This window comes from Eulemur rufifrons, chromosome 13, assembly GCF_041146395.1.
Source record: "Eulemur rufifrons isolate Redbay chromosome 13, OSU_ERuf_1, whole genome shotgun sequence".
In the NCBI taxonomy this organism is placed as follows: domain Eukaryota; kingdom Metazoa; phylum Chordata; class Mammalia; order Primates; family Lemuridae; genus Eulemur; species Eulemur rufifrons.
In genome coordinates this window covers 13,358,890-13,382,342 of record NC_090995.1, presented here as the reverse complement: position 1 = coordinate 13,382,342, position 23,453 = coordinate 13,358,890, and the positions used below count along the sequence as shown (strand labels likewise).

The 23,453-nt window shown below is 49.8% G+C and overlaps 1 protein-coding gene across 1 annotated transcript in view; it reads right to left on the bottom strand.

Moving 5' to 3' along the window:
- SCD5 (stearoyl-CoA desaturase 5) overlaps window positions 1-23,453 on the bottom strand; it is a 78,406-nt gene that overhangs the window by 32,806 nt on the left and 22,147 nt on the right. The window contains exon 2 of the mRNA XM_069485566.1: window positions 3,018-3,148. Within this exon, the coding sequence (XP_069341667.1) occupies window positions 3,018-3,148 (131 nt within the window). The remainder of the gene's footprint in view (window positions 1-3,017; window positions 3,149-23,453) is intronic.

Sequence of the window (23,453 nt, the reverse complement as noted above, 5' to 3'; positions counted from 1 at the left end):
AAGCCAACTTAATGGTTTAAAAAGTGTTTGCTGACAAAACAAAGATGGCAAAAAAGGAAAAAGCGTGTTTCCTATTTTATTACTCTTTTGTTTAAATCTCTTACAACGAGAATCAATGAACCATTTGCAGGGCCAGAAAAAAAGAAAAAAAAAGAAAGAAAATCATAAGGAAGAAAAAATACATTTGCTACTGATGAAGTGGAAGTGGATCATCGTAAAGGTCTTCATCCTCATCATCCTCACGTTGATCAGGCTGAGGAGGAGGAGGAGGAAGGGCAGGGGGTGGTCCTGCTGCCTCCGTGGGGCAGAGGTGGAAGAAAATCCGTGTGTAAGTGGACCTGCCTGGTTCAATCTCATGTTGTTCAAGGGTCCACTTGGACAGTGAGTCTAGAACGTTCAACTGTCAGTTGTTCTAGTGAATTCTCCAACCCGAGGAGATCCTGGCTAGTCAGAATTACAGGGGGAGCCTTGGGACCCACCGCTATTCTGCAGTCCTTGTGCCGGGCGTCTGAAGCCGGGGCAGGGTGTGCAGGACCAAGCCTCTAGCTTATGGGATGTGGTGTTAACTCTGGGTGCTCAGTGTCAGAGGTGCATTGAAGGACACAACCTTGGGGTGGAAACAGAATTGGCACGCAAGACTCTGATCCCACGGGGCCTTCTAGACCATATAATGAGGTTGGGTTTTCTTCCAAATGTAATGCTAAGCCACTAAGCGTTTGTGTTTGATTGTTTGTTTTGCTAGAGAGTGGTATAATTTTCCATTAGTTCCCTCTGGCGACACATATATGGAGAGGAGCAAGCATGGAACCAAGAAGACCAGTTCAGCAGAGTGGCCAAAATAAGAAGCATGATGATTCAAGATATTCATAGATTTAGCGGTAGAACTGAAGGGATTGGCTAAAAGATTGAGGAGGGACAATTAGGGAACTGGAGAAGTCATGGATGACACCCAGATTTCTCGTGGGAAAACTAGGAGAACAATTCTAGGGGAGAAGGTCGAGTTACAACTTGGGTTTTGGACATGTTGAGTTTGAGAAGTCCAAGAGACATCCAACCAGAGATGTCACGTAGGCAGCTAGATTTTTAACACACTGTTCCCAATCACTTACGTCTTCCATGAGACTGATTTTCTAACTACGCTGGGACCCCATACAGTGTGTTAAGATCACCCCTCTCGCCTCACCTTTGCTCAAGGTGAAACGCCTTTCCTTTCTTCTTCTCCTAGACAAATCCTTTCCACCTTTCAACATTCAGCTCAGAACTCCTCCTGCATGAGGCTTGCTCCAGCTATCCTCACCTATATTCATATTTCTGCAGCCCTAAGAGCCAGGGTGATGCTTTTGAACAATTTAACTCCACGTATCTCACAAAAGTCTGTGTATTTATTTCACAAAAGTCTAGCCAGCTCTATCAGACTGTAAGCTCACCATTCCTTTTACATCACTTGTGTTCCTCACAGGCACACAGCAGTTTGTGCACCTTTACATTCAAAGGGAATTAACTAGCAGATTGACACAAAAAGCTATGAAAGATTCAATAGGAAGAAGATGAAAATAATCAAATGTTTCTGCCTTCTAAAAGAGTTTTTAAAAACAAGGCTGCAAATTTCCCTTTGGCATCTGAAACAATAAATGTTACCATTAATTCAAAGTGTGGATTCAATGACTCCTATAGATAGTTTTATCTTTGGAGCTTGAAAAAGCATTGAAACAAGAGCTCTGGTTGGTGTTAGTCGGAACAGGGATGGGACGATTGAAACGTCTGAACTTTGATAAACAACGACCAATGATGAAAAACAGCTCACGATCTAATGAGGGGGAAGAGAAGAGGCCGCCAACGGGAGGCCCCACCGTGTCTGGCACACATTTCGTTAATAACATTTGTGGCTGCTACTAAATTAGGTGGTGTTGCAGACATCATTGAGGACAGAGAAGTAACACAGATGGATCTAAAGAGGTTAGAAATATGAATAGAAATTATCACAATGAGATTTGATTTAGGGAAAATGCAAATGAAGGCAGCTGGGGAAGACATCATCCAAAATGCAAAAATAATCAGTGGGTTGGAAACCTAGAAAGCAGACAGGGAGGGAATCAAGAACAGGCGATGACAGTGTGCTGTCTCAGCCCAAACGTCGGGTGACAGGTACAGGAAGGAATAGCTTGTCAAGAAACTGCATCGCAACAGTTTCCTTTGACACTCATCAACATTTTTGGAGATGACGTGGGCAAATAAACAAACAAAAAGAAGCTCAGACATTTGGGCCTGAGTTTCTTCCGTTGCTGGAAAAGGGATTAGACTCATGGATTCTAAGGTTCCCCGGTTCTAACTTCCTGTGGTTCTAGGAGAAAAAGAGATTGGGTGGCTTAAGAGGTTGGCTGTCCCCAGCACTTGCAAAGATCTTTATGAAAAGAGGACAGAATGCAACACACATAGCTTGAAAATATGTTTCAAGATTAAACAGTCTTTCCACCAGGACCGTGTAGGACAACCTCAGGAGCATGTCTTACCAGAGCAGTGGCTTTGGAGTCGGGCTAAACTGTGTTTCTGTATTTTGCATGTCCTATTTTTCAGCCATATGATTTGGGCAAGTTCTTTAACCTCACTAAGCCTTGTTTTCCCCCTCTGTAAAGTGGGGGTATACACAGAACATTTAGCTCGTGGGGTGTCTGTGAGGGTCAAAGGTGATATGCCCACGGCACACTTGTCACAGATCTTGGCTGCTGGCTAGAGGGGGACAAAAGTTGAGGTTTTGGGGAATGTTCACAGCAGGGACTCTGGGTGGAGAAGCCTCCTTTCCCCCTCAGCAGTGCAGCATGGCCTGGGGCACAAAGCCCCCAGGGGACATTTTACTGTACCTAAAAGCTACAAGGAGATGAAAACTTGGGACAGATCAGGAGCTCTTAGGGCCTGAGCGCTAAGCCTAGAACGGGGTCGGGGGGCGTCTGTCCATCCTTCCCTTCGCGCACTGCCATCTGCACTGGGTCCCCACGGCAGAGAGGACCCTCCATCCCCACCTGGAAAGCCATGGAGTTGGCGACAGCCAGGAATATCCTCAGAGGCAGCTTGGCCTTGTAGGACCTGTGGCTCCACAAGCGATGGGCCCCGGCCGTCACGCCCAGGGCGGTCAGCAGGAAGCAGAGGTAGGCTGCAAGACACAAGCAGGGACAGCGTCAGCAACGGTCACCAAGCTGTGAAACGTCCCTCATGCCTTTTCCCTCCTGAACAGGGGCCCACTCGGAATGACGTCGGGGGAAGCATCTGCAACATGAAGAATTGAGAACTGAAGTGGACGCGGCCTTTTTATTGATTTATGGCTTTCCAATACCGGGCAGAAGCAGAGAGAACTTTCTTTGGGAAAATTTGACCTTTGCATAACATTTTTTCTTCCCTACATCAAACAAATCTTTTGTTCGCTGATGAATTTGCCAGTCTGACGCAAAGCCACAACGATTGTCAGTTGCGTTTGCCGTTCAGTCTCAGGTCCACTCTCGGTGGCGTTGAGGTCGATGTCTACGTTGCGTCTTAACTGCACCCAGGCCAGGGTGAGCGTCACGTGAAGGGCACATTGCTAAGCGGCAGTGCCCGTCATCGTAGCTCCGCAGACCTTGGTTTGCAGGAAATGAGCCCAGGCTTAGGAGCCATGGAGTCTGGCTAAGGGCCAGTAAGAAGGAGGAGACACCTGACAGAAGGGACAGCGAGACTCGCCTTCCGGAGAGCCCCACGGACACCAGCACCGTGACCTGAGACGCCAGGGTGGCCAGGGGGGCAGTTTTGCAAAGCCAGCCTACAGCGGAGCTTGTTAGCAGACACACACTTACATACGGTATCTCTCATCTGCACAGCAGCTGTTGTGGTTCTCATTGGACAGCTGAGGAGCAGACTCCCTAAGAGGCTGGTTGGTAAATGCTGCGTAGAAACCCAAGTCAGGGTGGTTCCCAAGCCTCTGCCCAGAGCCCCCGTGCCACCCCAGGTGACAGTGGGAGTTTGCCCTTAGCCTGGGAGGCTTGGACAGGTTATAAGGGCATGGTGCGGAAGAGCCCCACAGGGACTCCAAAGTGACTATCCTTGAGACTATGACAACTGCTCTAGCGGTTTTAAATATAACGCTAAGTGTTTTCCTTGGATTATCTTATTAAACACATAAAACCCTTATGGGGTTTGCATAATTATCAGCCCCATTTCACAGATAAGAAAACAAAGGCTTTAAGAAGTTAACTGAAGTGTCCCAGTGTCACCAAGCTAGGAAGGGTCTTTGCTAAGAGTCAAACCCAAGTCTGGGCTGGGCGCGGTGGCTCACGCCTGTCATCCCAGCACTCTGGGAGGCCGAGGCGGGAGGATCGGTGGAGGTCAGGAGTTCGAGACCAGCCTGAGCAAGAGCGAGACCCCATCTCTACTAAAAATAGAAAGAAATCATATGGACAGCTAAAATATATATAGAAAAATTAGCCAGGCATGGTGGCGCATGCCTGTAGTCCCAGCTACTCGGGAGGCTGAGGCAGGAGGATCGCTTAAGCCCAGGAGTTTGAGGTTGCTGTGAGCTAGGCTGACGCCACGGCACTCACTCTAGCCTGGGCAACAGAGTGGGACTCTGTCTCAAAAAAAAAAAAAACAACCCAAGTCTGTGGGAACCAAGAACTGGGTTTCTGACCACTCTACTCCTCTCCGCCTCTGGGAGACATCAAGAAGGTTTTAGCTTCACTTCTCTGCACCTCACCATCATCCTTAATATCAGATCTCAATCTAAATTCGAAAGTTAGCTGCTTTTTTCTTGGGGAAAGAGCCCTAAACCAGGCTCTAGGAAGGCTGGCTTCTAGCACGCAGCACGTACGGGGCTTTCCATAAAGAACTGCCAAAGAACAAGCGTTCCGCTGTGAGTACATCCCCAGAGCAGCTGAGAATGTTCCCGAGCCAGGACGAGTGCTCACCACAGCCCTGCTCTGGAAGAACTACCAGGCAACGTCGGTGCCAATACCCAGATTTAAAGGGAGCACAGTATTACATCTTCCAAAAGTTAAGTGTTTGACTAATCTTGACCTCAAATCTATATTTATATGATTCTGAAAACAAGATTTCCCCTTAGCCTTTAGATCCATGAGTCCTTGAATACCTACGGTTTTCATGAACTTGACAAATCCTTCCTTACTTGAAAGGTTAAAAGCAAAAAAAAAGAAACCCCACCAAAAAACAATGATTTGCCCACAAATCATATAAAATGCAATAAATAAAAAGCTCTGGCCTCCTTTCTTATTGTAATTTAACCTTGGTCATGAGTCCATGAAATGGACAGTTATTTTCCACGTTATCCCTGTTCTTCTTGTCTCTCCTAATAATTTTTTTCAGCTGCCAAGTAGTTAGGGAACAAGTAAACTCTAGAATGGAAAAATTCAGCGTGACTCTATTTTGCCAGTAGATTAAGACACCGGACTTTGGGTGCAATACAATTAATTCCAAGACTGCATGAAAAACAATGGCCAAAAGGATCACTCTAGTCCTCATTTCCTAGTCAGGCCCTTGCCATAGACTGTGCCATTGTCTGGTCCTCTAGGGCATCTCCCATATTGTAGGGATCACTGGCATGGTTGGTACGTCCTGACCGATGCCCTGCAGCCTCGCCAGACAGCCTGGAGCAGGGGACCCGGCTGAGCTGAACCTGGATTCCCGTCCAAAAACCATGAGAAAATAAATGTGTTTTGTTCTAAACTGCTAACGTTTGGGGTAATTTATTATGCTGCAGTAGAGAACTAATACAAGCCATCTGTGGACATCGTCCTTTAAGAAAAGGAAGGCACATCTTAAATCTTGGTTGCAGAACAGTCTTCCGTCTAGAGGGACAGGAAGCAGATTGGTGCTGCGGGGGGCTGGGGAGCAGAGGTAAGAGGAAGAAGGGAGTGACTGTTAATCGGTGTTGGGGGTCAGGGGGAGAAAAAGGTTTTGAAATTGATTTTGGTGATGGTTGTACAATTCTGTGACTATGATAAAAACCAATGAATTGTATACTTCAAATAAGTGAATTGTATGATATATGAGTTACAGCTTAAAAATCCATTATTGGCCAGGTGTGGCTCATGCCTATAATCCCGGCACTTTGAGACACCGAGGTGGGAGGATCAACTGAGGCCAGGAATTCCAGACCAGCCTGGGCAATATAACAAGACCGCATCTCTACAAAAAATAAAAAAAAATTAGCCGGGCATGGTGGCGCATGCCTGTAGTCCCAGCTACTCGGGAGGCTGAGGCAGGAGGATCGCTTGAGCCCAGGAGTTGGAGGTTGCTGTGAGCGAGGCCGACGCCGCGGCACTCTAGCCCGGGCAACAGAGCGAGACTCTTGTCTCTTTAAAAAAAAATCCATTATTTAGAAAGACAAATTATTCCTGAATTTGTTATCTATATTTTCTCAATGTAAAATAAATCAGACATGTCCTAAAACACAACAAAACAAACAAAACCCAACAGTTTAACGAGGGTGCCCCCAAGAGCATCATCACCCCTGGACACTTGTCACCACCAGACAATCTCATCACACCTTGGACCCTCGGATCTTCCACAGCCATCAAGGAGAGCCTCTGTGTGCTCCTGTTCCCATGACGAAGCCATCAAGACCCACGATTCGGAAACACCTCGTTGCTCACGCTTGGGTCACGCTTAGGCCGAGCTCTGGCTGCCGGCGACAGGGAGGGGGGCAATCTACAGCTCCTCTGGCTTCCACGTGAAGGCAGAGTCTCCCCTCTGGCCCGATTCCCTTGCTGGGCACCGTTTTGATAATGATCGCAGTGACCCCTTCCAGACCACACGACGAAAACTGGTCCTAGAGAGATGCTGAAACTAAACACTAAAACTCCCAGAATTCTGGACCTGATCAGGAGAGACGGACAGCCCCCTGCAAGACCATCCTGCCGCTTTGGTCTCAGCCACGGAAGCAAGATGATGGGGGACTGTCATCATTCTGAAAGCACTGCCACAAGACACACGCGTTGTGCCACCGCGTGGCTCCGAGGTCTGCCACCTCCAGAAGTCGCCCCGCGGCAAATGTGGCCACCCTGCCCAGCACCAGGGAAAGCGTAACTGGAGTGCAGAGGCCAAAAGACGAACCACCACCGGGACCGGTCGGAGGAGGCACCTAGGAATTGTGCAGGCAGATTCGGGCGTGGATCCCGTAAAGGAAAACGCCTCACGCCGCAAGGACAGCTGCTGCGGCATCCAGTTCATCTTAAGAATTTCAACAATTAGTCATGCAATAAATGTTTTTGTTGTAAAAAACACTTAAAAAAAAAAAAAAAGCCATCCTGAGTGCGAAACAGAAGGATGCGGTTGGCAGAGCTCTCTAACCCCAGCTCAGGATCTAGATCTCTATATAGATCTCTATCAGAGTGAGAGCTAACAAATAGCAATAGTTGCCATTGACTGGGAGCTTTCTGAGTGCCACTCCCCGCCCTACGCACTTGATACAAAGTAACACATTTAATACTCAGCACAAGTCTAGAGGGTGGGTAGCATCATGATGGCCATTTTACAGCTGACAACAACTAGACAAAAAGTGACAGAGCCAGGATACATCTGAACGCCCTGCTGACTGCCTGGCCCCCCCGGAAGCCACCTTCGCTCTAGCAGGTGGAACTTGGATGGCTCATGACCTTGTAGCTCGAAACACAAGTTGAAGGTCAAAACCCTCGCTTGCCCTCCTGTCTTTACCAGCTTGCAAGTTACTCCCTTGCCAAGAAGACCTTCACCATCCTTCTGCCTCCAGATTGGGAACTGAGAGACCCTTGATAAGTTTCCTGTCCACCCTGAGCCTCAGTTTCCTCATTAACAAAAAGCCAAGGGTACCCCAAGCACCATTCTGCAGAGCTTTAAAAATGTATACATGTATTCTGGAACCTTATACTGATAAGACGGGGATTTATAACTCTGGTTCATGACTTCACGCCTTGGTGTGGGAAGATGCAGTTTTGTTTTTTTTTGTTTTGTTTTTGAGACAGAGTCTTGCTCTGTCACCCCGGCTAGAGTGCAGTGGCATCGTCTTAGCTCACAGCAACCTCAAACTCCTGGGCTCAAGCAATCCTCCTGCCTCAGCCTCCAGGGTAGCTGGGACTCCAGGCACATGCCACCATGTGCAGCTAATTTTTTCTATTTTTAGTGGAGACGGGGTCTTGCTCTTGCTCAGGCTGGTCTCCAACTCCTGCGCTCAAGCGACCCTCCCCAGCAGCCTCCCAGAGTGCTGGGATTACAGGCGTGAGCCACTGCGCCCAGCCAAGAAGATGAAATCTTATGAGAGAAAAAAGATCCCTTGATAAGAAAAAAAAAATGTGTTACACAGAAAGTTAAGAACTCTCAGTTGTCACAGGATGATGTACCGACAGCATATCTTATAAAACAAGTTGACCAAACTGAGTGGTTGGGGGAAGGGAGGGGAAGAGTTGTTTTCTTTCGTTTTTAAGAAAATGTCAAAGACTAACACGGTTCTGCTTCCAGTTCACTTTTGCAAATGTTTGGCGACCGGTGTGAGTGGCCACACAACAACAAGAAGGGCCATCTTTGGAGCCCGCCGACTGGTGAACGTTTTTACCAAAAAAAGTCAAAGTTATCCTTTTGTTATTTTTTTTTTATCTACCAATATTTGTTCAGGACAACGATCCCAAAGCAAGCGCTTAGAGAAAAAGCTGTCCCATGGCAGAAACTGGTTTAGACGGAGATCTTCCCACTATTCCCCCGTGGCTCCCTGCCCCCTCTGTTTCTTCTTCCTTTCTTCTTGGAAGCCTCCTCCTTCTCCTCAAATAACACGAAGCTTCTCTTGGGAGTCGGGGGGGTCATTTACTAGGCATGAGAACCAGACGCCTTGGAGCAACTCGTGGAGAATGCTGGCTCCTTTCAAACAAAGCAGAAGCCGATGGCAAAGGGTGGTGAGACTTAGATGAAAATATACACAGTTAGCCCTCCTTCTCCACGGGTTCTACGTCTGTGGATTCAGCCAACTGCAGATTGAAAATATTCCAGGAAAAAATGGATGGCTGCATCTGTGTTGGACATGGAGACTTTTTTCCCTGTCCTTGTTCCCTAAACGATACAGTATCACAACTATGTACATAGCAGTTACACTGTAGTAGGTATTACAGGTAATCTAGAGGTGATTTAAAGTATACAAGATTGCATAGGTTATATGCAAATACTGCACCATTTTATATCAGGGGCTTGAGCATCTGTGGGCTTTGGTACCTCCCCACGGAGTCCTCGAACCAATCCCCTGTGGATACCCAGGGAGCACTGTGTAAGGTAGTCAGCACATAATAATATCTCAATAAACATTACTGCAAATACCATTATTCTTACTACTCGGCAATCATTGCAAGGCTGAGACTGGGTTACCAGGAAGCAGAGGCTTCCAGAAAAAGGATGCCCTAAGTCTCAACAGAGACTCTTTTTTTCTTACCCTGGCCCTTAGCCTGCTCAGATTCTCTGGGATGAATTTGAGAAGGACAAACACACGCTTTCTGATTCAGGGTAATTCCCATCTTACACAACCACTGAAATCAGAATTAGGGATAATTGACTACACAGTGAATAATTTACTGCACTATGGGCACACTGAATTTCTTTTTCATTAATTATTCAGTTTTGATTTTCTCTTGGGAAGTAAGGTGTGTGTGTGTGTGTGAGAGAGAGAAATATACATACATTTTCTGTAGCTATAGCTCATGCCCATTATATATCGTGTATGCCTATTAATGTCTCTGCCTATAAATGGGAAGCTATGATATCAAAAATGTTGGTCCCTCTAAAGGAAGATGAAAATTAAAAATAGCACCCACACTGGTCCATTTTGGGGAAGTGGTGGGAAAAAAAAGAATAATTTCTGCCCTCATTGTCTGAATTATCTGGGTAGTTATGGGTTAGTATCATCTTTTTTTTTTTTTTCCTAATAAGCAATTTCTCTAATGGAATAAAGACAGGTGGTGATTGAAGCCCAGGAAACCGAGACTGAAGGCAAGAATCTGCAGGCACCGTAGCAGCGATGAAGCACGAAGACCAGGACAGCCAGACCCTCAGAGGCTGAGCCCAGAGCCCCGGTGGGGACTGGTCCAAGCAGAGAAGCCCCAGGCACCACCGTTGCCTTTATGTCTGAGCCAGAAGGGCTGGAAATTAAAGTGAAAAGTCAGGCCGGGCACGGTGGCTCACGCCTGTAATCCCAGTACTCTGGGAGGCCGAGACAGGAGGATCATTGGAGTTCAGAAGTTCGAGACCAGCCTGAGCAAGAGCGAGACCCCCGTCGCTACTAAAAATAGAAAGAAATTAGCTGGACAACTAAAAATATATATAGAAAAAATTAGCCAGGCATGGTGGAGCACGTAGTCCCAGCTACTCAGGAGGCTGAGGCAGGAGGATCGCTTAAACCCAGGAGTCTGAGGTTGCTGTGAGCTAGGCTGACGCCAGGGCACTCTAGCCTGGGAAACAGAGTGAGACTCTGTCTAAAAAAAAAAAAAAGTATTGCTCTCGTGGATTTGATTGCATTCCCTAGATGTCCTGGATGTTCATTTTTTCATTCATTCTATTTATCAGAAACAATTTTCCCCCCTAAGTCACTTTGACTAAAGAAAGTTTTACTCAGCGGATGAGGCTCCCACTCAGGCAGATCATCAATTCCGCCCAGGTTCCTGGCGCCCCATTTTCCGGTGGCTGCACGCTGTAATCCTCTCATAAATTTTCCTGAAGGCAGCCTGATTTTTAAGTTCCCCGGCTCCCTAATGAACTGTATTCCCAATTTGTCAAATATACCCAGCAATTATTCAATGTTGTATCATGTGCTACTGGAAGAAAAAAAATCCGAGGTACTATTTTTATGCTTGCCTTCCCGGCCGTGTCTGATTTATATTGCGCCTCCCTGTTAAGGCAGCATGGACATGCTGAGATGTCAAAGCGTTTTACAACTGCAGGATCAAACGCTGAAAAGAGAGGAAACCAAGGTCGGTATGACCGGCACGATGGGCATATGGGGTAGGAGGGCTGGGAGACACAGAGGTCATGGGCGAGATTAGACACATTTTAACAAAACCTAAATATTTGAAACAAGTTACAGAATGGACATAAATTCAATGTGATTAGCTAAAAGAATAGCCGCTACCTAGAACTATAGTTCCCGCTTGCAGGCATTGCCTAAAATCGTAAAACAACAAAAAATAAGAACTGTATATGAAATGCTAACCATTGCACAAATGACCTGATAAAAAACCACCAAAAGATTTCTACTTAAAAAAAGAAGTTATCATCTGTGTCTTGGTGGCTTTTTTCTTTTTTTTTGCCTGTAAGAAGGATCCCCCGCTGGGGAAGAGCCCCTCCCAGCATGCTTCCTTCCTCGCGTTCTCAGTCCTTTGTCACTCACCAGCTTAGACGGTAAAGCCACCCACCCAGTCCACCCTTCCACACCCACTCCTCACTCTGCCACCTTGGCCAGTTCCTGGCTACGGCTTTGGTTTGGTCTCTGGAGAGGTTACGGGCAGATGGTAGAGAAGCTACAGCAAACAGCTTCATATCCAGTTAGAGAGAAGGAACATTTCTCCACCGCAGTAGACACAACCACACTATCCTTCCAAGTTATAGATGCCAAAGATTATTATTACAGTTGGTGCTTATCGAACACTTAGGCTACGCTCTGACCCAAGACAAGCACTGTATATACCCTATCTCATTTCATCCTCACTATTTCCCCATTTTACAGATGAGGCGAAGGGACCTTTAGAAACTTGGCCAGGGTCACCCAGAGTCTGGTGGGGAACCTACGGCTTCAAGGCCACGTGCGGCCCCTCAACCAAATCCAGACTTCACAGAACAAGTCCCTTTATCAGAAGGATTTGTTCTGTGAAATTTGGATTCAGTCAGAAGGCACCACTCAGGGATCCAGAAGGCCACGTGTGGCCTCGAGGCTGCAAGCTCCCCACCCCTTTTAAATTCGTCCACAAGTGTGCTCTTTTTAGCTATAATAATTTAAAAATAAAATAATCTCACCCCTACTAGTTGACTGTTAGGTCACTCGGGGACCAAATGCAAAAAGCCCCAAACTGTGACTTTCCAGGCCAATTCCACTAAGCCCCTGTCCTTTGCTGATTGTGCCACGTGCAAGTCTTGCTCTCTGCACAGGTAAGATACCTGTGGTCACACCTGGGGTGGGGGTGGGGCTTGCAGGGGGAGGATGGGACAGGTGGAGCTCCCAGGCTGGAAGCGGAGAGGCCTGTATTTTACAGCCCCATTTCCGCCGCGAACCCCCTCTCCGCACAGGTAAGATACCTGTGGTCGCACCTGGGGACGGGGGTGGGGCTTGCGGGGGGAGGGATGGGAAAGGTGAGCTCCCAGGCTGGAAGTGGAGAGGCCTGTATTTTACAGCCCCATTTCCGCCGCGAACCCCCTCTCCGGACAGGTTCCTCCTGAGCAGATGGAACCAGGGAGGGGCCGGCGTGGTTCCTAACATCCCCTCCAGCGTTAAATCCCAACCAAGCACCAGGCCTGTCATGGCGGCGCGCGGGGCCGCAGGTGTGTGCGCAGCGCCCCCTGCCGGCGGCCTCCGGCACTGCCCCGCGGGAGGGGCCCCGCCTCGCCCAGCCCTGCTCTAGGTGTGTCTTCCAGGTGTTCGCTGAAACCACGGCCAGGATGCAGACGGGCAGAGGTTGGAAAGAGGACAGACGGTGGACAGAACAATTTAGGAGGTGGTCAGATGGCGGGGTGGGCATCGCTGGAAAGGCCAGTCTAGCTGATCCATGTTGATAATGAAAAGTCACAAGAAAGACTGATTTGTTTTTTTGAGCATGAAATAATCTTTTTTTTTTCTTTTTTGTTTGTTTTTCAGCTCATTATGGGGGTACAAAAGATCAGGCTATATACATTGCCCATGCCTCCCCATCCCCCCGAGTCTGAGCTTCAATTGTGTCCATTCCCTAGACAGTGCACATCACACTCATCATGTAGGTGTGCACCCCTCCCCTCCCCCCACCCGAAATAATCTTTTAAAGAGAGGCATGTATCTATTTTCTGCAAGTGAAAAATAAATTCTTCTGTAGATTCTGCATGTTTTAAAATACAAGGCAGGTACAGGTTCCGAGCTCATTGACTTCGACAAACCTGCCCTCTGAGCCCGCTCACCTTTGCTGCAAAGAAGCCCCAGGCCTTTCGTGTCTCAGCAGTGTCACCTGCCCTCTGAATGTCACCGGCCTCCACACCATCCCTCCCGCGGGCATCTGATGTGAGACACAGGTCCTTTCAGCTTGCACTCTGGATGAGCACACATAAAGCAGTCACACCCTGAAGACTTTCGAAGTGGTTTTAGAAATGAAAAACCCTGAGCGTTGAATTTGCAGCCCAAAGCAGGGCAGAGAAATGGAGCTAATAATTGCCTTGGTCCCCCTGCTGCACCCGCTCGCCTCTTCTGGAAACCTCACAGCCGAAGACCAGGCTGTTGCCAGCACCCAGCGCCTCTCCCTCCTGCTTAGCTCACCTTCCCTGGGAGCCAGGGTCGGAGCAGAGGAAGGATGGGGGCACGAGGTGTGTCCGGTGGGGCAGGTGGAAGGAGAGGCTGTCAGGGCTGGGTCTGGGCATTACGGAGTCAGTATCCGGAGAACATCCGTAGTGTCTGCTCAAGCCAGGCCCCAAGGGAAATCCAATCTATGGTCAAGTCCATTTTCCCAATACGCTTTGGAGGGTCTCATTCATCCAGCTCACACGGAGATACTGACCTGCTCATAACTTCATGAAGGACAGGACCCACCCGGCCTGGAGCCCTGTTCTCTAAAGCAAGGACTCCCAGCCCCCAACATGGGGGCCATTCCCCTTGGCAAGCTGTCCCAGCGTCAGCCACAGCTGCCTCCGCTCTGTCTCCTCCCTCCTCTCAGCTTCTGTTCCTCTTCTCTCTCCCCTTCCAAATGCAAGCCGAGCAAACCAATCCATAATCCTTCACCCCCAATCTGCTCCGGAAAAGTCTAGAACCAGAGCTGGCAAAGGCAGGATTCTGTGTAGTGAGCTGCACAGGAGAGCGAAAGGCTAAGTGCTAGAGGTGGGCTCTCTTTTCCTACCTCGTGCATCTGGGCTGGCCTGGGGACTTTGCCTGAAGAATGCACAAAAGTGACGCTGTGGGACTTCCAGAGGCTGGGCCTCCAGAGGTCTTCAAGCTGCCACTTTGGTCCCTTGAAACACCGCCTTGCCTGTCATGAAAGGAGGCCAGCGTAGCCCGCGAGAGAACGAGAAACCGTGAGAAAGAAGCGAGGCCGACAGTCACGCCACCCGCCACCTGCCAGCCACAGATGGTGGCAGCTGCAGGAGCCAGCCCAGGTGACGCCGGTGGAGGGGCTGGTGGGCTCCCCAGGAATCACGGGCACAGCGCGTCCGTGCTGCTCCAAGCCACTCGGCTTTGGGGTGTCAGGCAGCAACAGAGAACTGAAACGTACACTTTGGCCTTTTCTCTACTGTTTATGCAATAAGATATTAGAATAGGACTCTTTCTTTCTCCATTTCAACTGAGGCGCCAGTGTGATAGACATCAGATACCCCCGTGAATGCGAAACGAACCCCACACAGAGTCCACGAAGGCAGGTATCGGGACCTGGCTCCGTCACTCTCGGACGCCTCCTCCAGATCGAGGATATGAAAAGGGCTCAGAGTCTGGAGTGGAGCAGACGGGTGAGGCCCTCTGCGGGGGGGGGCCACAGTGTCCCCCTAAGACCCCCACCCCGAGGACAGATGGGCGAGGGTCGTACCTTCTTCATCCTCATCCCAGTCGGACAGCTTACGTGGACCGCTGGGAGAACTGTAAAATGTTTTCACTGCAGCTGGGAGGTAGCAGACACACAGGCCCCAGAAGCGTGCCCGCGACACCCAGAGCGGGCTGTGACAGCAGGGTGGAGGAGCATGAGGGAGCCAGGCTGCTTATCTGGGGTTTCTTGGGGACAGCGTGCCCTGTACATCAAATGTGGCCACTCAGAACACAGAGCTGGTATGGGGTCACACTGGGTCCTGTCTCACGGGGCCACTTAGAGGGGCAGGGAGACCCCAGCAGCCAGAAGCTGCAGGTGGGCACTGGATTGCCAGGGTCCTAGCAAGATATCCCGAGGGCCACCTGGAATAAAGATGCATCTTCCCATGTCCAGACAGCTACAGCAGAGAGATCGCCCATGGCGGGGGTCTCTGAAGAGCCCACGCCCAGCGTGTCACGCAGGCATGGAGAGAGGGAGGCCAACGTTTCGATACCCCTCTCCCTAACTCCCTACCTGCCCACCCAGGGCTGGGGTTCAGAAGCGAGCTAGCAAAACGGAGAACTGCAGGAAGGAAAAGCTGCGTAAGACAGAGGGAGACCCCAGAGAGGCTCTCCCAGCCCAACCCTTCCACCGAGACTCCCAGCCTCATGGGGGCTCAGGACGGGGACAGGGATGCGGCCAACGTCAGGTCAAGTTCTAAGGCAGATGCTCCTCTCGGGCTGGTCATTTCTGAATTGAGACTGAATCGACAACTTAGAGTGGCAGGAGGACAGTCTATTTCCTAAAAATGAGTTGAAAAGTCACACGTCTGCTGAGTTTTCACATCAAGCTTCCTCCGTTAAGTAAAATGGCAATGGGGGAAAAGTGATACTTTGATTACATTAATAATTGCTAGTTACATGTGTCTGTCTGTTCGCCATCTCTCCCAAATACACTTTTGAAAAGACAGAAAGAATAACCATTCTCATCGAGGTCTGTTCCCCCAGACAGTTACCCTATTTCTCTTCACTTACATTATCCTCCCACTCACACAAACGAGGGTGGTTTATAACTTCTCCCATCACAGGACTGCAGCTGCCCAGGTACAAGAAGTCCTGAGCTGCTCATCATTTAGGACACAGCAGTGACCAAGGCCATTAAGTTGCAAATAGGTTTCCCCAGGCACTTAGGGCCTTGGCTAGCTCTATCCCCAGGACCGTGGGAAGAGGTCAGCACAGGTGTCTGTTGGCTGGAGGCCACTGTCCCTTGTCTGGAATGCAGGGTTCATCCTGGCTGCCTGCCTCGGGGCTTTCAAAGACTGCAGTCTGTGGGTGAGTTTGGGGACTTGGTGCCGGGAAGTTGAAATCCAAGAGAGAAGATGGGTTGGCAGAACCTATGTCCGAACTTCCAGCAAGTAAATTTTTAATCAATAAAAGATGCCATCAATTATTTAGCATAACCAAACATGCTTGAAGCACTTAGGTATCACTTGCTACTTCTCGAGAATTCAATGCACAGCCATAGAGATGCATGATGCATGAAGACACGGCCCCACCGGGTATCGTCTTAGGAGCAAGACTGGCCGGCGTGGGAGGGAAAGGCATCCCCTCTCGAGCAATCATTTGCAGGTGATGTGTTGCATTTGTTCATGCACCGTGATAAAGCCAACGTGGAGAAATGACATCGATTTCTTTTCTGTAGAAAGGTGTGTGAGTCAGTGAGGACAGAGAAGGAGGACAGTGGTGCTGAGCTCTATTTCTTACTGTAGGACAAATGACGCACAGTGTCCCGGAAGTTTAAATCATGCTCCTGCAGTCACCACCCCAGGAAGAATCTGGCAGGCCGTCCTGTAAGAGGTGACACGGAGTGGACCTTGAAGACTTTGTCGTGGGCCAGGTCACAGCCTCACTGGCACCAAAGTCCGATCTGTGACTCCCTTTCTCGAAGACCCATTTCTTGGGGGTAGATGCACGTTATCCAGCCTCACAACCTGAACCAGAGGGACGGTTTCCTAACTCACAGGGACACGTAAAAGTGCACACATCCAGTGTATTCTTTCCCTGCAGGCAGACCTCCCTGGGAGGCCACGCCCCACGCACTGCCTCGCTGGGCGAGCTGGGCAGTCAGGACAAGGGGGGACGGGAATGGAAGGTGCCAGGCAGCCTGATGGCCCGTGTCACAGCAGCCAGGGTCTGGCCCAGGGGTTTTGAAACTTCGTGTTGGTACCCGCCATTATAAAGTGGTGACATCATCTCGTGAACCACACCCAGATACCCTTTTAAAAATTGAGATTACAGACCAGAGAGTAGAACGGAAAGTAGCAGAGTACCGCGCACGGCTGAGGGAGGCAGGGGCCGGACGGAGTGCTGGGGAGGAGGCTGCACCCTAAACGCAGGCTGAGCGGAGGCCGAGCCCGGCTTTGCCAACACCAGCCTTACGGCCTTGGCAGGTCCCGATGCTCTCTGTGCCCCAGTGTCTGTGTTTGCAAAATGGGGATAAGGACAGTTCCTCTGTCCTAGGGTTGTCGTGAAAATTAAGTAACTTAATATCTAGAAGGGGCATGAAGCAGGGCCTGGCGCATATTAGGAGTTTTCATTATTGTTAAAAATCGCCTTATGAAGCTGTTGCCCACAACCCGAGACACCGGGACTGGGAACTGGAGCAAGGCGTGCTGAGAGGGGCAGGATCGCCATCAAGGCACGGACTGGTTCCTATCGTCACTGAATCAGAAAACTGTGGAAGCAACACTCGATTGCAGGAGAGCAAGAGCCGGAGGGATTAGCCCCAAGGACGTCCCAGATGCCCGGGGTGAGGAGTGCTTTCCGGTCAATTAAGATCAAAGGTGCTTTTGTCGGGATGAGATGCTGGAAATATCTCTTCCGTGGGAAGAACGCTCATTCTCAGAGGTACACTTCGTTTTTTTCTTCTTCTTTGGCTTTCATCTGAGACAAGGATGACATATTTTGGGGTTTTTTTGTTTTTGTTTTTTGAGACAGAGTCTCGCTCTGTTGCCCGGGCTAGAGTGCCGTGGTGTCAGCCTCGCTCACAGCAACCTCAAACTCCTGGGCTCCAGCAATCCTCCTGCCTCAGCCTCCCGAGTAGCTGGGACTACAGCCATGCACCACCATGCCCGGCTAATTTTTTCTATATGTATTTTTAGTTGGTCAGATAATTTCTTTCTATTTTAGTAAAGACGGGGTCTCGCTCTTGCTCAGGCTGGTCCCGAACTCCTGACCTCGAGCAATCCATCCACCTCGGCCTCCCAGAGTGCTAGCATTACAGGCGTGAGCCACCGCGCCTGGCCTGGGTCGGGAGGAGTTTGATCAGTTTCTTGAGCCCATTTTAACCTTAAAGAGAATGATTTAATTTTCAGTCTTAGAGGGGAACCAGAACCTCGACAGAGCCAAACCAGGGGAAGGGAAGAGACGAAAAGGGCCCATCCGCCATCCAGAAACCAGACGGGAATCTCTTGCCCCGGAAGAGTTGACCAGGCTCAAATCTAAGGGAAATTTGACTCTGCAAGCTCAGGGCCTGGGGAGAAATCGAGGTGAGAGGCCACAAAAAAAAAAAACCTTCGTTATTTCTACCCAGTATTTTTTTGGATCAGCTGGATGAGGACATCAAATCCAGCTGTGTTTATTTCTTCTTCGCCACGCCAAGGATGCCAGGATGTGAAATGTAAGTTTAAATAACCGCCAGGCAATGGCATTCAGTCTGCACCTGCCTGGCTGAGACTTAACACATCTGCTGCAATGCCCAAGGTATGCGGGCAAAAATGTCGCAAAGCATCTTTCTGAGTCTAGAAAAGCGGAATTAAAAAACACGTTAGTACATCTGCAGATGGTAACCCACGGTGGATGGTCCTAAACACCCCTGAGGCCCAAGAAACCGTTAGGGGAAGAAGACAACAAAGTGGGAAGAAACAGAGAGAATTCAATTTGCTAGATTTATCATGAGGCTGCAGAGCCGGCCTGGGCTAGGAGGCCGCCGGTCACATCCTCTGGGAACAAACTTCTCCAGTGCAAGAGGCCAGAGGGAGGAGACAGCAGCGGCTTCTGACATTGTCACCACTGGCATCGGCAAGTGTAACGTTACTCAGTACGTGCCCGTCATTGAGGACATTGTTTTCGAGAAGCCTGCGGTCTGCTCTAAGGGAGGAAGAGACCGCTGCCGCTCAGCTCCTAGTGGGACCGGACTGACACGGGGCAGATGAACGAGAGGAAAGTACACAAGAGCCAGCTCGGAAGAAATCGCCAAAGCAAGATGCGTTCATACTTCTTAGACAAAGAAATGACATTGGCAAAGAAATGACAAAACAAAAGGGCGCTGGCCAGGGGCAGCGACTTCTAGGGGAGTCACCAGGAGATGTGTGTGGGGGGGGTGTAAGACTAGTGGAAAATCAACCTAAAAAGTATCTTTCAAAACCAGTTAATAGGTTAAAATGTTCTAAACTATCTTATTGGCAAATAATAATTGTTTGTGCTTCTTATTACAATGAGGTTTCTTGTTAATGGAAAAACTATGATAAAATAGAAATATATGTGTATGTCTATGTATACATGTATGTGTACATGCATGTATGTGCATGTGTCCATGTATGTGTATGTGTACACACACACGTGTGTATCTCCCATCTCTTGGGGTTAGTCACACCCAGGAAAGCCTAGCCCATGGGCCCATTCAGTTGTAACTAGACACCATAGGTGACCTGTTGGCAGCTATGTGGGTTCCATAGTGGACCTTGCTAATTCATGATGACACTTTCTCCCTGAGTCTAGACACTGCCACTGAATCATTTTCCATATAGCATCCTCCAGCCAGTCACTACCAACCCACGAAATTTGGATGATAAGATGAAATATCTTTGCCCCTTTGGGCTAGGAGTATATAGTCTAGAGTATTTCAAACTCTCCTGTCCATGATCCACAGGAAAAGAGACGTTTTGTGTTGCGTACACACACAAGGTTTCACCAAATAGCCCTTATTGGTGTGATGTATTCTAATGTTCTGTTTCATTTTTTAAATGCTGTTTCAAACTATTGATTTTCTTACCTGTATTAAATATGGGTTGTGATCTGCAGGTGGAAAAATCTTGCTATAAAGGAGCACCTTTGCAGGTTACAAATCCTAAGGTCACAGCGCACAACAGCGGGAGGCTGTGTTGGTTTTCCCGTTCGGACTCCGGGCACATTCCCCACCGAGGCCCACGAGCTCTGAGGTTCTGAGTGACCTGTGAGTGCCCGACTCTGGGAGCCATGTCACCAGGGCGCATCCGTGGCCATGGGCAGGACGGGACAGGTGACAAATCCCTTACTCCTCCCAGCCCGCGAGGATGGGCCGGAAAAAACCTTCCTACCACAGGAAAGATAAACTCCATACTACCCACGAGGAACCACGTGACTGACAGCATGGTGCCCACAAGAACTACCCAAACGACCTTCAGTTCGCTGACATCTCACTCCTGTGCTCCCACTCACTGTCTGGCCTCACCCCTCGAAGCCCTCCCTGACCAACCCCCACGCCACACCCCACCTTGCCCAGGCTGTCAGGTGTCTGTCCTCTGGGTGAACTACTATTACCCCGCTTGCTACATTGTATCTAATTTCTCGACCACCTTCCCTTATGTCCTTCTGAGGGACAAAGACGGTCTTTCAACTCCCTACTCTCGATGTCCAGTGCGATGCCAGCCTCACGACAGGTGCTCAAGAGATGTTTCTTGGATGACCCAAGACTGACCCAAGTGCCAAGGAGGGAAGGACTCAATGAATTTGAGGAAGAGAAAGAAACAAGAATTAGGGGAAGGGAAGGAGGAGGAGGAGGAGGAGGAGGAGGAGGAGGAGACAGATGAACACTACTTTATGCCTTAGCGTCAATTTCAGAACACTTATCTCCCCCCTCATCCTCACAACAAGGGAGGCAGAACTAGTTGTACTCCCATTATACAGGTGGGTACACTGAGGCCATAAGGAATCCTTCTTTGTGGATGGGAGAGAGGTAAAACAAAACCATGGAGAGAGAAAAATATCTTTTCTTTTTTTTTTTTTTTTTTTGAGACAGAGTCTCACTCTGTTGCCCGGGCTAGAGTGCCATGGCCTCAGCCTCGCTCACATCAACCTCAAACTCCTGGGCTCAAGCAATCCTCCTGCCTCAGCCTCCTGAGTAGCTGGGACTACAGGCATGTGCCACCATGCCTGGCTAATTTTTTCTATATATATTTTTAGTTGTTTGTATAATTTCTTTCTATTTTTTTAGTAGAGATGGGTCTCGCTCTTGCTCAGGCTGGTCTCAAACTCCTGAGCTCAAGGGATCCTCCCGCCTCAGCCTCCCAGAGTGCTAGGATTACAGGCGTGAGCCACCTCGCCCAGCCATCTTTTCTCTAGATTGGAAAACATCTCTGTTAGAAAAACACTCTTTCCCCTGACACTACAAATTGGAAGAATCCCTGAAAATAGGACAGTGACAATCCCAGACTGTGGATTTTAGCAAGAAACATGGCTCTGTCACACCACCTGTTCTGAAGCCAAAGAAATCCCCATGCATCTGCAGGCAGGAGAATCACTAGCGCAAGGCCTGAAGTGTTTAACTTTAATTAAATGCAATTTTAAACCAAGAGAATTTGCTGGTGTATGGGAATTTAGTGTTCTATAAAGATTAGGAAAAGCAGAAGGCAAAAAAAAAAAAAAAAAAATGCAGGCAACATCTCTTTGAGGTTGACCTTGACTTAAGATATATATATATATATCCATGCAGAATCGGGCAAAATCGTGACCCTCCAAGACGATGTCTGTGGCCCTCAGCAAGGTGGATGGCGAGGTGGGAATAGGTGGAAAGGAGAAAGCCTTTTAGGAGCAGCCAGCTGGAATGTTCTGACCAAGAGAGGCACCATTTTACTTCCCCTAGGTTCGGATGATTTGAAGTCCTGCACAGGCCGAAAGCTGTCGCTATAATTCAAGGATAATTGGAGCAAATGGCTGCGCAGCACCGGAAAGAGAGAGGGCGGAGGAGACGGGCTCATCAACCTCTGAACTGCTCTGCGAAGGGCGAGCTTCACCTCCAGTCGCGGGGGGACTCGTGCAGCCCCCTCGTCCCCAAGGCAGGCCTCGCCTGAGACCACACTGGTCAGCAGGTCCCTGGAGGTCGGCGTGTGTCAGAATCTCCCGGGGTGGGCGGTGGGTTCTCTGGTGCAGCCAGAGTTGAGTGGCACCGTCCCATCCAACCGTCCCACGTTACAGGTGAAACATGGAATTGCAGAGGCTAAGTGACGTGCCCGAGGTCACAACAAAAGCTGGTGGCAGGGCTGGATTCAATGCACAAAGCGGCAGGTCCAGGGGTCCTACAATCGGGCGGACCCCAGCAGGGGTAGCGGCTGTTTCCTGCCTCCCTCGGGACTCTGGTCCTCCTTGGGCCGGGTCACACGTGGGGGAGGCGTCCAGGTGTGAATGTTCACCCAAATCATCCTTCCTGAACCCTATTCTCAAAGAAACCATTGACTTAGGCCGGGAGGACGGCTTCAGAAAACCAAGGGACCAAGAGCATTTCCGCTGGGCTTGCCGAGCGTGTATTAAACGCATCCGCACCTGCTCCCGCTCGGCCTCTTCCCTTCCTGCTGCAGCTTAAGGGAAGCAGCCGGGAGGATCCGGCTCAGAGGGGTCAAAGGCACACAGTGCATACTCCCTTCTCCTGAAGCCCTGGGACAGTGCTCACACCGAGGCTGGGCCGGCTTCAGCCACGGGAAAGCCACGTGGCTGCCAGCCGTGGAGGGTTCGAGATCTGCCAGGCACTGAAGAGGCAGGTGAGGAAAAGCCCCAAATGTCACAGCATCCAGGCTCCCTGTGTCCTCCTCGTCCAGCTCAGACTTGCCTGAAAAATGGGACTGGGGCAGGCGCAGGGACAGGGGTCTGTTCAGGGACGTGGGGCCTCATCTGCCCCCTTTGCAGGAACGAGAGGGCCAGAGGGAGGAGGGCGAGCGGAGGTGAAGGGGCACATCAGAGCAGGAGCGAGAGCATCTTGAGAGTGCGGGAGGAAGGAAGTGTGCAGCTATTAAAAATAAATTAAAAGGCTCTGCTTTCACCTCCTAAATTTTCATATCACAGACAAAGGCCCGAATCTTGTGAGCAAACTCAGATGCTGGGACTAGGGATGGAAAAGGGAGATGGGGCGGGTCCTTTCATCACACTGTCGAGGAATGCCACGGCCTGGTCACGTGGCTGCCACGGGAGGGGTGGGCTGGGGGGTCCACGGGGGGAGAGGGGCCTCTCTGCCCTCCCCAGCGGCCGCCCTCCTCACCCCGTGACAGGCAGGAACCTGCTCAGGGCTGCCCTGCACAACCTCCATGCGGACGATCCTCGCGTTCCGGAGCGGAGTCTGCCCGGGGAGGCCGCGGTGGCTCCTCTTCTATTTTCAGGTCCCCCTTACGTGGATGGCGGCATCAATGCTAAGCCCCAAGGAGCGACTTAGAAGTGGGGGTGGTGGGAAAGGGGGGCCGGCCCATGCCAGTCTGCAAACCTGCAGGGCCCGGGGATGAAGCTTTTATTTTTAACACTGGGATCTGCGAGGCTGACCTATATTTTACTTCTTGCATTGACAGAAGTGACAAGCCTCGACAGCCAGGGCACAGGACTGAGCAGACGCGCTTTGAACACTTTGCTGGGAGGAAGGGTAGCAGTAAGACCCCAAGCCCCACCGTGGAAGAGACGGTGGCTTAAACAGAAGGTGCCAGAGTGTCTCTGGGTCAGGGGTACACTC